Genomic DNA, 15,786 nt, shown 5'->3' on the forward strand with positions numbered 1-15,786 from the left:
CTATCTATATAGGGGAATCAGGACCTCCTTCCTCCTGCTGGTGGCCCCTCTAATGATACACACCACAATTCTATCTCCTTTTCCCAGTGCCTGACCAACTGTTTCCTCATTTTGCAGTCTTCTGAAAGAACTCAAATCAAATATTTGTGCTTTGTAGTTTTAGCCCACACTGTACACCTAATATTATACTTGTCAGAGGATTGTTTTCCCTGAGTGTATTATTTTGCATCTTGAAACGTTGCTTTGACTAACCTTCCAGCAATACCAAACCATGTACCTGATCCATTATCTTGTATTTCTGGATAAAAGCCTTCGTTTTCCCAAAACAGATCAGATTTTTCATTATTTCAGACGTGTGAACCTGTGAAATGTGTCACCTAATGCTACACTGGTTTCTTCTCCGCCTGCTTTGTTGCCGCTTTTGATTGGCATCTCCCAGTTTGCACGGCTTTTACCTGGCCAGACGATAACTTAATTCTATACAACAGCTTTTTCTTCATCTGTAAATCATATTTTGCTTTTCTTCTACACGCAAATATAAAAAGCAAGCACCATGCATTGTAATTTTCTTTCGAATATAATTTTTTTTGTGTTTGTGCTTTTTTTAGACAAGCAGAGTTAACCAACAATAGCTGGGGAGAAACACAAAGAAACCGTGGAGTAAAATTTTTCGGGAATTTAATGTTTTCTTTCAAGCTGAACATTATCCATTGATGCAAAGAAATAAATGCAACTAGTATAGAGACTCAAGTATTCCTTTATTATATTAGCCTCCTTCATTTCCAGAGTGGCTGTGTTAATTATGCTACAAAAATGTTCTATAAAAACTAAAAGCGCCAGACCTGATGAACCAATTAGGCTTTTTCTGCCATCAACTCTTCAGTGTTCTCCCCAGGGTGAGAAGAAGCTTCAAACGGATGATGGCCCCTCCATTGTGATCAAACTCTTTAATAACCACCCAAAAACATCTAGGTGGATGCTGAATGGTGCTGGGTGGTGCACCCAGCTAAAGAGGCTGGGAAGATCAGGGTTCTTCTATGTTTTCTGTGTTTCTTCTTCATTATCTAACCAGCAGAGGTTGCAATGGACGAAAGTTAGGTCACTGACCATACTATGGGTCACCAGGGCACATTTAATTCACAATGTACCGAAATTAATTTGGGGGGGGGGGGATAAAGCCAAATTTTTGACAAGCTGACCTTAAATTAGCATACAGATCATCAATTAGAACTTCAAATGTACATGCATGCCCAGGTCAGTACTGAAAACAGTAGATGAACATCATAATCAGGGCCCAGATATTTTTTACAAATGGTGGTCAGCTTTGGTAGCCTCCATACATCCTCAGCATAAGTTTTCTTACCAGCAGCACAAAGTGTTTTTTATTTGGCTTCCAGTGGTTTATTGACAAGTCCTTATAAATAGAGCTCACATGATAAACTCCCCCAGAAAAGCATACAGATGTAGCGAGCATTACTACCCGCACCACGGAGGCACAGTGTGAACTAGCTGCTTCCTGATTGCACTCCGTACATCTGCACAGCCATCTGCAAGAGATGCTTCAGCTGGTGGCAAGTCTCTACTGAGCTCATTTTATGGAGTCCGACCTTTCGGCTTTTCAATAAGGAGAGGGGAAGCACAACAGAGTGCAAATCTATTCAACCTGAGCAATTCAGGGAGCGGATAGAATAAAGGTAAATAATTGTGCACAATGCATGTTAAAGTGATAAGTAGATCCAACGGTGGCTTGTTCACACTGGTTGCCCAATGCAAGAAAAAGGCAATGCGCCTCATGTCCTATGGCTTTGGTTCACAATGCGCTGAAAAAGAATAGGTCATAAGGCAGCACCTTCCTATTCAGTGCAATGCTTTGCATGCTGAATCACATAGATTTACATAGAAAGCGATGCGGTGAAAAATGCGGGCATCACTGCTTTTAAGCTGGGGATGGCAGAAAAGGAGCTAATGGGAGAAATTAACATTAATCCAGACCAGTGGTATCTGAGATTGAAGGAGGCAGGGTAATGTGATGGACCAGTAATCGGATGGGGGCGCAAAGCTCAGTGAGGGCATCAGAAAATTTCTGACCTTTTGACTGGCTGCAAAGTTACAATGTTGCAGTTTAATCCCTTAATAACCCTGGTTTACTTTAATCAGGCCTTATGAAACAAATTACAAATTGTAAAAAAAAAGGTAATATCACCAACATAAAGTCCTGCTAAAAATTCTACAATGACAAAGGTATTGCCGAATAAACCAGCCTCTAGAAGAAACTTGTACAAATTGCTCCATCCCATGGAAAGGTCCTCAGGTGTAAAAGCTGAACTGGTTAATGAATAGAAAACATGTTGTTGCAAAGGATTCTGGGAATGACATACTTGCTGGAGTTTCGCCTCGCTAATCCTTTTATCCCAATTCTGAAACCCCACCACCTTCGTGACTTCTATTAACCGTGAAAATGGGGTCCAGGAAGCGCAGCGTGCAACCTCTTTTGTGGAGTGTGGCATCACGTATGTCTGGAACAGCGGAGGGGATGACAGCACTGTAAGCAGCTTAAAGAACTTACTTGGAACAGAAGGACCTCCAGGCAAATGACAATCCATGCCAAAGCTCATCAAAGGAGGGCAGCGTTCCAGGAGAGGCAGATCTGCGTCTGATTGATTCGGCGTACTCCATCGCCCTGCTTAAAGCTGTTAGAGATTTTCAGATGACGTTAAAAAGGACAGTCTGTGTAAAAATGATATATGAAACACCTTGGCTTCCCTGAGGGGCTCCATCAGCATGCTGAGATCCCAGCACCACCTGCTGAGGTCATTGTTGTTTCTTTTATTAATTTCCATCGCTTTGAATGATGCAGGAGGACTGAGACTACTTCAGTGACTTCACTCACGTCAGAAGCAGTGCTGGATCTTCCCATATACAAGCAATTCTAGTTATGGGTTGCCAACACTCTGTCCGCTTCTCACCATTCCTGCAAAGGCCTTTGATAGAAAGAACAAGTGGCCATGGCCAACACACATTAGGAAGACTTGGACCAATGTTCTTACCATGAGAAATACCATATAGCCGTATGGGCTGGAGGAGATCAGTAGCACTGAGATACAATATTTATTAAAAATGGTGAAACCCAAGACATGGGTTGACCAGTTGAGTGTGAAGGAACATAAGTGGCCTCAACCCAATCAAAAGCATTGGAATGAAATGAAAAGCCAGCTTTAACTTCTGATGATATAGTGGAAGAGTTCCTTCTTGGTATGTCCAGCAGTTCTATGAAATGCAGAATAGGTGATCTCATGAGAAGGGGCTTTTGTGGTGGGCTGGAGTCATCCATTTCAATGTGTTCCACAGGACTTTGTAACCAGCGGGACGGTGATGCCAACACACTTCAATCATGGCTCCATGCTGTTTCCAATGGCATCGTTTTCTGATGGTGACAAAATTGGATTTGTGTGCCTGCACAATGAGCATTGGTATGACCTCTGATATTTTCCACTTTAGGCACACATGGCACTGGGCAGTTTGGAAATGGGCAATGACTCATTGAAATGCATATATGTAACCTCCATCTAAACCTATGTAGAAATGTAGAAGTTCAACCCTGGGACATGGACAGAGCACTGCCACCCCAATATCAAGAAGAGCCTGAACAGAAAGAACCTTAAAGGCAGAATCACCAGAGAATTTTTTAAAATATTAAGCTCAACTCCAGGCACAAGAATATATTCCTACCAATAAATAATATAAATCCACTTTGCATTCCCCAATTATCTTTGCAAAGTCAAAACATTTCTTTTAATGTAATAGCGACTTCATCACTGTGCTGCACATAGCCTGTGCATAGAGCAAATCTGTGGGAGGGACTAAGCAGGCCCCACCCACTACAGACAGCCTGCAAAAAAATACAGGGGGCGGAGACAAGACCATTTCATTCTGCACAAGGAGAGAGAGCAGGAATTATTGGTCTTTATTACAGGATGTTCCTGCACAGAATCATCCAGAAAGCTCCTGCAAATATCTGCACCAGAGTTTCCGACCCCACAAACCCTTTCAACATGGTTGCACAGAACATTCTCTTTTGAAAGCTATGCCTGCGTGTGTAAATTCCAGGACTGGAAGGAAGCTGAAAACAGAATTTGTAATCTGTCATACTCATAAGGGAGCCAGACCAATTAGGAATGTACCACGTGCCGTCTATGATCCTCACCGTGAAATGGAAAACACATTTGCAGCTTCCTCTGGAGTCTCCATTTTTGATTGAATATAAACTATTACTGTTACTCCCCAATGCTGTGGCTCTTTTGTACACCTCGTGAGAATCATTATTTTCTGTTTGAAGGGGGACGCGAGCGATATGTCAAACTGTGTTACTTTTCTGTAGACATGGATAAAAATTCCTGCATTCTCTTTCCAGCCTTCCCATCGAGAGAGGAAATAAATCACAAGTTGTAATTTACACAAAGTTTGATACCGTAGGGCTGTTTTTATGATTCTAGTTTATCTTTTTATAGGTGTGTGCGTGTCACAGTCCAAGGACAACTTACTTTTTTCCTTTGTCAATGAGAACATGAAGCCTGGCTACTAGACATGCCTCCCCAAACCAGCCCTCTTAATATTTTTACATAGGGGAACCCTTTAATTAATTTTAGGGTCTTCAGGGATCCCCTTCTATATTTACTAAGTCCACAGGTCACAGTAAATTAGTGTGGTGGTCAGTAGGAGGAATTCCTCTCATTGCTGGCCAATAGGAATAATGTCAGACTTACAGATACCCCAAAAAGATCATTGGTGTCACTTATACTGACCTGAGAGGCACAAATTGCTCAAGGAATCCCTAGCAAGCTCTGGAGGAACCCTGGTTGCTTCAAACATGCCTTACGCTTTCTGAAATACATCTCCTTTACATAGGGGGGGATTTGTAGACCACAGAGAGAACAACGCTGATTGATAAGGTGGCGCGTTTTTTATGGCTCAGGTAGTAGAAGAAAAGTGTAAGGGTTGCTGAACTTGCATACCAGTATGTGTTCTCATTCAGGTGTTGAGCATTGTTGAATGAAATATTCCCCAAGCAGCTCTCCCATGGTGGACGATGCTCAACTCTTTGCTAGAGTGGACACAAGCAACAAAAGCAGAACATATATAGTCCATTTTTTTTGCGGACTCCTTTCATGAAACTCCAACGTGTTTCAGGACTTTGAACGTCCCCTGAAACATAGTACATAGTATTGGCGGGTATGTAAGTGATGTAGTATATTGAAAAAAAATAGAGATATATAACATGAAATCCGGAAGTCTGGTATAGATATGAAATATGGGGAAAAAATCGAAAAAAAATATATCTATGAGGAAATAAATAAATCTATAAATTTGTGTTTCAATATCTTTATTAAGTTTTTCATTTTCAAACAAACAAAAAAACAATACATATGATTTCTTTATTTAGCTAAAAAACAATTAATTCTACTCATTATTTGACAGAATATTGACTTCATACAACTAATCTCATAATGTCTGATAGATATATTATTACATTAATTTTCTGTTATACTAGCCATTTTCACTGCATTATTAAACTCCAAGAAAAAAAAAACGGGGGAGAGTGAATCTATTGAGTGGGGGAATCTTTTCCACATAAAGCGTCTAATCTGTGTTATATCTAATATATCTCTAAAAAATGAGGAAGAAGATAAATATATCTATAAATTTGAATGGTTTCCTTTTCCTACAAAACAGGGGCAGGCAAGCGTGCAGAGCTCCACCAGCAATTTGTGGATCAGATTGCTTTAAAAGACAATCAGCAGTTCCCATAAAAGGTTTATATCATAATTATAGCTTTAATTTTCTTTTTTTTTACTCTAGTATTGCCCTTTAAGAATGTTCATTTGCAGAAGTTGTAGTAACACGTCTTGGTTTCTGCTGTCACGCAGCTGATATCAGTGCATGTTTGTGTACGTGCCGTGTGTGTGGTGTGACGGCAGCTCCCAGACCTGCCAAAAATCCCAATTTTGTTGCCATCTGCCATAGCGGAAGGGAACACCTGCCAGGGACAGCTGCCGGACGGGCGGCGTAGGTAAGAGGCGAATCAGCTCCATTCTCGAGTTGGCCGCTTTCAGGTAACACATGGATCGCGCCGTGCAATGCCAAATGTTTTCCTGTGCCCTCCTTCTCACCAGGTGCGACACGGTATCACGCTGAGTACCAGGTCTAGAGCTGTGATGACCCCCCTCACGGCGTGGCCACTGCTAGATCTTCCTGCAAACTTTAATGATTTTTAAAATTTTATCTCTAATGCATTGAAAGATTATGTAGATATTTAAGCTATATCTAAGCCAATAATGAAACTGAAATAAGCTTCAACATGTCATTTCCAAAGATATCCAGAAATTGTCTTCTGACAACGGTCTACCACTCAACAAGGAACGCGCAAAACCAGACACAGGTGCCCTTCTTATCCTAGGCCCTGTCAGGTCCTACATTTAGACCCCAACAAGCGAAACACGTTAGAGGATAACCCCACATAAAATGCTCCTCTCTGCTTGTTTTCTAGAAGGGATTGAATTTTAGTCTTTTAAATCTGATCTTTGAGCTAAATACATAGATAAAATACATTCATAGGGACTGTTCTGGTATTTCTCTTCTGGGATTTACAGCTCTGCCTGGGAGAATACAACACTAACAATTAGAAATACACTGGTGTCTTCTCTTCCCACTGACTAGATGGTGAAAGAGCAAAAGCAGACTAAGAATGGGGTGTTATCCCTGTGCTTTCTCCTTCTTTCGGAAGGGGTGTAAATACAGGTTGCAGAAGTCTTGATCGAGACATTGGTCATGACGAGAGGACCTCGTCATGACCAATGTCTGGCTGCTCTCTGTTCTACTCAGAGCTGTAAGAAGATTGTTCTACGATTAACTTGAGGAAGCTTTGATGTAAAGTGGGTAGTTTAATGAAAAGGGGAGACTCTAATACAGAAAGTGGGTTTCAGGTGTGAACAGGGGTTTTCAGATTTAAAGGGGGCTCTTTTATTAGAGGGGGGCTTTGAGATAAAGACAGGGGAGGTCCAAATTTGAAAAGGGTCTCCTAATGTAAAGCAGAGAACTCTAATGTGAAGAGATCCTCCTGACATAAAGGAGCTTGTCCAAAATTATCTCAATCTAGAAGACCATCAGAGGCAGTGCAGAGTTGCCTCAAAATGGGGGGCCCAGGTCCAAATTCTATTTAAGGGCCCATAGGTTGGAATCTATATCACCATCCATTTGCCTGCTCCTTATGTATTTTCCCTCAGGACACCTAGTTGTCTCTTAGTCTGCCATACAGAAGATTTGGGAGAGGCTAAAAACACATTAAAATTATAAAATCACACTGGTTCAGTTTTTAGAGGGGGTTAGGGGAGAAAAAAATTACCTAACCCTAAAACTGAAAGGGAATTGTATTTGTATATCCAAATATTATGGGGTGCAGACAGCAAAACAAGACACTGTTAATACCGTTTTACGAAGACATTGTAGACAATTGTGCTCTTCCAGCCTTGTGGACACAGTTTGGTGAGTTTCTGTTCCACCATAACTGTGGCCCTGAGTACAAAGCCAGATCCATAAAGACATGGTAGGACCAGTTAGTGAGAAGGAACTCGAGTGGCCTTCACAAAGCCCTGACCTCAACCCTACTAAACATCTTTGGGATGAATTAGAATGGCAAGCCAGGTCTTCTCATCCACCATCAATACCTGACCTCACCAATGCTATTTCTCCATCAAAGGGTCTCGTTATTACAACACCATGCACCAAGACATTGTAGACAATAGTATCTTCCAGCCTTGTGGTCACAGTTTGGTGAAGACCCTTTTCTGTTCCCTCAAGACTGTGCCCCTGTGTACAAGGTCATCTCCATAAAGACATGGTGTCACCAGTTTGGTGTGGAGGAACTCTAGTGTTCTGCCCAAAGCCCTGACCTCAACCCTACTGAACATCTTTGGGATGTATTGGAATGGTAGGCCAGATCTTCTTCTGTACCATCAGTACCTGACCTTATAAATGGACATAAATTCTTAAAGATACCCTCCAAATTCTTTTGGAAAGCATTGTTAGAAAAATAGAGGCTGGTATCTGAGGGCAACTCAATATTAATGGCCACGGTTTGAAATGGGATGTCCAGGTTTGTAAAGACTTGATGGAGTCAAATAGGACACATATCCTTCTTTGAGCTCTTGAAATATCCCAAAAGCCAACATTTAGTTCAGCAACCATGAAAATCAGAAATCATTTTTCTTATGTATTTGTTCTAAGCTTCTCCAGACTTCATTTATCAAACTGTCCAAAAGCAGAACTTTTAATAATCATTCAGATTTAGAAATCCATTTTCTGAATGCGGGTTTGGACACGAAAGGGAGAATCTGATTGGATATTGTTTGCCCAGCATTTTCTTTTCATCCTTAAGTAAAAAAATGCATCTTGGCTGACTACAGCATGTTTTTTTCATGCTTATTTTCTTTTCTTTTTAACTTCAAGAAATGACCAAATTATCGTGCCAACCCAATTCAGTACACATGGCATCTGGCTCAAGGATCTGTGCCAAGTCGCTGCTGATCTGCAGCTGGCACAGAAAAGCGTCAGATGGCATGCTGGGAAATGTGTGTTGTAAAGAAAACATTCTCTGGTATGAAAGGGAAAAGCAGGTGAAATGTAATCTATAGACTTCATACATTAGTGGGTGAATGTGGAGTGAAAAGGGGTTAATATGGGAGAGAGTGCCTGACATTACAACATTGTGGCATTTATGCCATGCTAAACCTTTGAATGGTCTGCTAGTAAAAAAAATAACAAACTGAAATCAATTGATATGATAGATTGACCTTAGAATGGCAATAGGTCATCAATGTTGGTCCAATGGGTAAAGTACATTATCCGGGACAAGAATCACCTTCACCCGCCATAATGAATGCCTAATGGAATTATCTATGGATCCAACACTGTTACAGAAAATACGAAATATCAAATTTGAAGTGCTTACGTCCACTATGTAATTACAGAACCCCCTCCCCATATTAGGGAGAGGAACATATGTCCTTTAACCCTGTCTTTGGATGACCATGCTGTGCCACCATAGATACAATATGGTGAGTGACTGTTGTCACCCTTTGACAGGTGAAGTGTTACTAGAAGAATCCAACCAAAGAATCATAATGCGATCTATTGCAGGTAACCAGTCCTTAATCATTGTAAATTGTTTTTTTTAACCATAAAACACTTCCTATCCTACAGTGACAATGCTTCCTCACTGATTTAAAATCTGATGGAACAATGTTGTCCCATCTGCATTATATGGAAAACGAACACAAATGCAGCCAATGATGGTAAGCTGCAAAATAAATATATTTATATAAGATTTCCATAAAGGATATTGGCTTCCCCTTTTGTTCATCTGTTCACTTTGAAATTTCTATTTTATATTCCTTGCATTATGTGGAACCTCTCCCCCATAGTATGATGCGGCCCTCTCACAGACTCAGCCTTTTTCAGGCAGCGAAGCTGTTAAGAGAACTCGGCGCTATTAACCGTCTATACATTATCGTGTCTGAGTATGCAAAATGGGTCATCCGAGGCTGCACACAGTATGGCAGTTGTAGCTGAATGGTGTGCTGGGCAAAAATGTGTACACAGCCATCTGTCTAAAAATCTGTCAGACTTTACAGGCATGGCCCTGAACAGCCCACAGGGGCCTGAGATCCAAGTGCTGCACAGACCGTCCAACAAAGCAGAGCTCCACATTTGGGTGAAAATTGTGAGCCCTGCAGCAAATAAATCGTCTGCTCAGCTCAACTGATCAGATTAAAGGAATACTCCATGCTTGGCATTGAACACTATATACTTCACACGGCAATTTTTCCATATCCTGTGCGTGGTGTACAGAAGAAAAAATAAAACATCATACACGTCATAGAGTCTAGCTAAGCATAGTGGAAATGAAAAATAATGAATCAAACACTGAATTTTAACAATGCATTGCAATCCACTTTTTCAATGCATGTAATGCATGCACTAACATGTGCACACTGGTGTGATTGAGTCCTTTTATGTCTGGAGTCCCACCTTCATGACTTGAACACCTTCCCTTAGATGTGAAGTTGTGCAGGGTAGCATGGAGGCAGCCATGTTTTTTTTTTATAAGGATCAAGTAATGGTTGTCATACTGAAGGTGAGTCTTTGGCCTGAAACATGTTCTACTCTGGTCTTGTTCTGGATCTAAAAATATAAGGACCATTTCAGACTGGTGGTGTCAAACCGTGGGGCTGGCAGCCCAGTTTGCTGTGTGGCTGGGAGAGGCAAAATGCACCATGGGCACCATGGGACATCCATAATGCCATGCTTCCTTAAACAATAACACAGAAAACAAGTGAATGTGCAAAAAAAAAACACAAAAAGTGCACAAGGATGCTCTTAAGCCATGGGTATCCAGTCCCCTTCCATAGGAGTTAAGCCAGGGTCCAGCCCTTTAGAGAGCATCACCATCTGGTCCCACATCCTCTTAGGTGGTATTGATCCACTTTTGTAATCTGCACTTTGTAAACAATAATTGTCACCAGTATTAGGAAGGTTTTCCAATTAGCAAATTATTTATGGTCTGAAGTGTATCTGCACTCCTGTAATTTAATTGTATTTTTAAAATTTAAATTGTAGTTTTTGAACATTTCCCCTTTTTTCTTACAGGAGTTGACCGCGAATGGATACGGAAATATCACCACTGAAATCCGAGAGGAGACCTCCTTTTATTATGCAGAGGATTATCACCAGCAGTACCTGAATAAGGTACCCAAGGGGTACTGTGGCCTGGGGGGCACCGGCGTCTCCTGCCCAATCGGCCTAAAGTAATCAGTAATAGCCTAGTGTACATTTAGGTACTTGCATCACTTGGACTGAAGAAGGATTACCCAACATGCCTCCTCCAGTATTGCTGGACTGTTCATGCTGGGCCTTTTTTGCCAGAGTGGATGGCTAATTACTACCATCTTTATCAATTTATTACCAAATATTCTCATTCTCAGGTCAATAAATGTATACAGAAGCATTGATAATCTGGCCATTTCTTCAGACTTTGCTGGTAAATATTTGTATATCCTGTGCAAACAATAAATGTGATCACTGGGAAATAGGCCGCATGTCTGACCAACCCCATATTAAATCAAAACCTTACATTTCTGAATTGAACCCATCTTGAAGTAAATTTGTCACCTGCCAATTTGGAGACCTCAGTGGCCAAAAGAAAGGTGCCCACTAAATTGTGGAATAACTGGAGCACTAGTTCTCTTCCTCAACATCAGAAAAGAAGACCTCAGTGGCCAATAGAAGGCTGCAAGGTAAAAAAAAGGGATGAAAGCTGCACTAGCTACCTTCCTCAACATCAGATTATCCCAAGCAAAGACTTTAGTAGCCAATAGAATGTTGCCAGTTAGTGGAGCTAGACTCCTCAGCATCAAATTTTCCAATGCTCAAGACCTCAATGACCAATAGAAAGTTACCAGTCAGAAAGTGGGATGACAGGTGTACTGGCTAACCCCCTCTACATCAAAGTATATAACTCAAAAACCTTGTTGGCCAATAAAAAAGGTGCTAGTTAGACAGTGGGATGGCAGTAGTTTTAATTTAATAACAGATTATCCAGATCACCAATTGAAAAGTTGGATAGTGGGATGACCAAAGCACTAGCTAGCTTTTTCACCCAATGGTTTTCTAATAGGGAGAGCTCAGTGGCCAATAAAAAGGCGCCCATTGGATATTGGTATGACTGGAGTACCAGCTAGACCCATCAATATGCAATATAGAGACCTAGATGGCCACAAGAAAAGTGCCTGTTGAATAATGGGATGACAGGAAAACCAGCTGGCTTCCTCAACATAAGAATATCCAATTAAGAGATTTTAGTGGCCGACAGACAGAAGTCTCTTGGACAGTAAGATGGCAGGGGCACTGGCTAGCCTCCTCAACATCAAAGTATCCAACGAAAAGGCCATTTTGTAAAAAAGTGGCAATTAGATGGTGGGATGGTAGTAGTTCTAGTTCAACAACAGACTACCCAGAAGAGTTTAGAGGCCAATCAAAATGTTCAATAGTTGAGAAACCAGAACGCTAACTAGTTCCTTCAGCATGAGATTTACTAATGAGTAGGCCTCAGTGGCCAATCATAAGGTGTCCATTGGATTGTGGTATGACTGGAGTACCAGCTAGCCCTTATCAGTATGCAATGAGGAGGCCTAAATGGCCAACGGGAAATGCGTATTGAACAGTGTGATGACACTATCTGGCTTATTCTGCATCAAAGTATCCAATTATTAGACCTTAGAGGCCAATGGACATATGTCAATTGGAAAGTAGCCACTTCAACATCAAGCTGGAGTACCAACTAGCCTCATTAATACCCAATGACAAGACCTCAGTGGTCAATAAAACACTTTTCTATTGAATAGTGGGAACGCCAGCTTAACAGTGAATGTAGCAATAGAATAGAAACAGACCAGTATTCATGGCTACAGATACATCTGAATCTTCCTGACAAGAAGGTAATTTTGGACAATGGGAAGGTAGTTTTATTACCTATGGTTTCTCATGGTCTCCTTGGGTTTTATTTTTAGATAAATTAATCCAAAATAGGTCACTGAACTATTTATAAATGTCTAGTTTTATCCATGTGAGTGGTGATATATACAAGCCAATGCTTTTTGGGGTTCATCAGCTCCTCTTCATTAGGGTTTTAGTAACAAGAGAAGGGTTGTCAATTATATGAATCAAAAAATTGAACTAGTTCCTAGGTGTGTTTTTTCTTAGTGGGCATTCAGCACTCATGGTGCTCCATAATAAGAAGAAATCAATGACCAAGTGAAAGGTGCCCATTGGATAGTGGGCAGAGTCGACACTGATGCCATGGACCTGATTTCAGGATTCTTCTTGATACACGCATTAGCTGGGATCTCCAAGTGCTTGCATACAGGCAACTTGAAGTATCCATGTGAAAGCATAATCTGATCATTTCCCAATGTCTTTTGGTTTAGTTGTAACTCAAACAAATTTACCCTTGGACAGAAACAAACCTGTATAAGCAATGGAGGTGAAGGAGTCCCCCCAAAATGAATGGTGTTGCACCAAAGTTTGTGTATTGCCACGTGGTTATTAAATAAAAAGGTCTAAAGAAAACCTTTCATAATTTACCAGAAGATAGAAAATATTCACATATGTGGCTCAGTAATGAAGCTAAGTAACTAGTTTTTTAGGAATTAGTTCATCCATCATGGTTCATGGGAAAGGTTGACTTTATTTGCTGTTGCTTTCCATGCATACAATCCCACAACACAGCAATGGTGTGACATTGGGTTCCTGTTTTCCCCTGCTCACAACATCCCACATTTCCCCATTACCTTCATATAGATTTATTCAAACTCATACAACTCAAAAGGCAATTCTGAAAAATTAAAGCAATTAATTGCTTAACAAAAACACAAACATTATATATTGTCAGCATTCTTCTTTTCGTAAACCCCGCAGACTAATTAAGAACGATTTATTCCCCTTATTTATTTCAATTACTTTTGGAATTCCTTCATAAAAGACCGAGCAGGAGCTTGGTTGGGTTCCACCTTTCTGAAAACGCTTTTGTGGGCCGAGCCAAACTAGCTGAGCGGAACGAACTGCACGAAGCTTTGCAAAAAACATTTGACTGGCATTTACCCGGAGCAACTAAAATGAGAAGCAACCACGGAATGTTTGAACAGATGGCACAAGGTAATTTACTCCACGTGTTGTGTTCTATTCAGGTGTAATATTAAATAAATTTTATTTGGGAATTGCACCTGTAACGACGAAACCACATCACCTATTTAAGAAAATGTCTATTTAAAGGTGCTAGTCATACACAGAAATGGCACATTACAAAATGAATATTGCCTACCCTTTGAATGGCTCTACCGAAAATTCTTTGTGTCCTGCTAGTAAATTTCTTATGGTTGAAGGTTTCCTTTTATTATTTATAAATATATATATGAGAGAGAGAGAGAGGGATATGTTTATGTTACACATACTGACCAAGCAATTCATTGTAAGCTCTAAACTAATACTGAGTAGGTACGCAATTATTGGTGGCATTCCACAAGCACTCCTATGGGATTCTGCTCCAGTGGCATGGTTCCCCTCTCCATCCACATGGATCATGCAATTTCTGTAAATTTGTCAGCTGCACATGCTGTGAATTTTTCATTCTACTATGTGTTTATTGGATTTAGATCTGGTGACTGGTCCACCATCTTTAAAGATTTATTGACCCAACAATTTTCCAATTTTAGAGATCCAGTGCCCACTGCAAGCTTAGTTTTCTGTCCTTGGGTGAGCAGAATGGAGCCCAATGTGGTCTACTGGTGCCTCAAGGTTGGATGTTCTTTTTTGACATCTTCCATCCAATAGGGATTCTGCAGTAGAGTGGAGGAGGTTGCCAGGTTGGGTAAATGCCAAAGGTGGTGAGATGTAGATTGGTCACATGGACAGTCTTTAAAACCCATATGTTGTAAGTCTCATCAAAACCAATACATGTAACTTGGGGCTGTTGCCAATGCCTTCTACTTTGGAGCTCTATCTAGAAAAACATATCAAATCATAAAACAATCTAACATCTTCATAACTACAAATATTGTGATGCTGATTACTTATAAATAACCATTACCTCAAAAATCCCAGTCAATTCCCTCTGTTACAGTGTGACATTTCATGGCAATTTTATGCTATAGATTTTATGACATCATTCTAGAATTAAATTTATTTGATGTGATGTTTTTTTCATTGTGCTCAGCAAGAAAAAAAGTGTTCCCCTTGCAAAGAAAGAAAATACTTTGTAGCTTGACATCTCTGTTCTGTGTTTTCCCACTTTATCTATCATTATGTCTGTCCTCTGTGGCATTGTGAGGCTGCCTTATTTAGGGTTGTGGTTCAAATGTTTATTGGATTGCCCCAAATCTCCTTCCTCTGTTGCAGACCATGCATTGGAGTGTGTTGGGACTGGGGGCACACAGAGCTGTTAGTGAAACATGCCAGCAATTTATTTTCCTCCCCCATTCCTGTCTGCATTTCCCACCTTGACAAGGCTGGAAGAAACAGATTGGCCATTCTGGGTCAATACATCAAGACCCCCCTAAAAGCAGAAGCCCTATTGCTCTACAATGCTGCCATTTAACTTTACAGATCCATATTCTATAAACTTGTGAGATGAATTCTGTGGTTGAATATCTCTGCACACACAGACTGGGAATTTCCCCCTCTCCATCCTCTACAAGATCAATGTTCTACCAGACGTTTGCCAGCAAGATTATTCTTTAATGAGGCACAGGTGAAAGAAATGTGATTTTCTTGTACTTATACATATTTAACTGATTTTTATTGCATTTTGGGAATTCAGTTACTTTAGGAATCAGCGTGTTTGTGTCAGGAGGCAGAAAAATCACTGGAGTATGCAAAGACCTTTCCTTTGGTTGTCGGCCTTTGTTGTGTTAAAGTCACATGAGCGTTTATGGGCTGCTGAAAAATGATAAACGGGAAGGAAGGATGCCATGTGATTAACCTTAATATATGTACTAAATCAACCCAATAGTAATTGGGGGTAAAATAGGGCTTTAAACCAAGAGAGCCTTTGTGGAGACAGTGACAAAGGAATTAGGGTCAAAGAAGTAACAATTGCAAGTATTCCCCATGTTGCAGAAGACCCTCAGGAGCTTTCCTTGTTGGAACCAGGTCCTGTATAGTGTAGCCATAATCCCTTTC

General features: G+C 40.6%; 1 protein-coding gene across 1 annotated transcript in view; it reads left to right on the forward strand.

Annotated features, from left to right (window-relative positions):
• LOC140327973 (mitochondrial peptide methionine sulfoxide reductase-like) overlaps positions 1-11,141 on the forward strand; it is a gene marked incomplete in the record, with an annotated part of 176,562 nt that extends 165,421 nt beyond the window's left edge. Inside the window, 1 exon segment of the mRNA XM_072407230.1 lies at positions 10,702-11,141. Within this exon segment, the coding sequence (XP_072263331.1) occupies positions 10,702-10,863 (162 nt within the window).
• Between the last annotated feature and the right edge of the window lie 4,645 nt (positions 11,142-15,786).

Source organism: Pyxicephalus adspersus, chromosome 4, assembly GCF_032062135.1.
Source record: "Pyxicephalus adspersus chromosome 4, UCB_Pads_2.0, whole genome shotgun sequence".
NCBI lineage: Eukaryota > Metazoa > Chordata > Amphibia > Anura > Pyxicephalidae > Pyxicephalus > Pyxicephalus adspersus.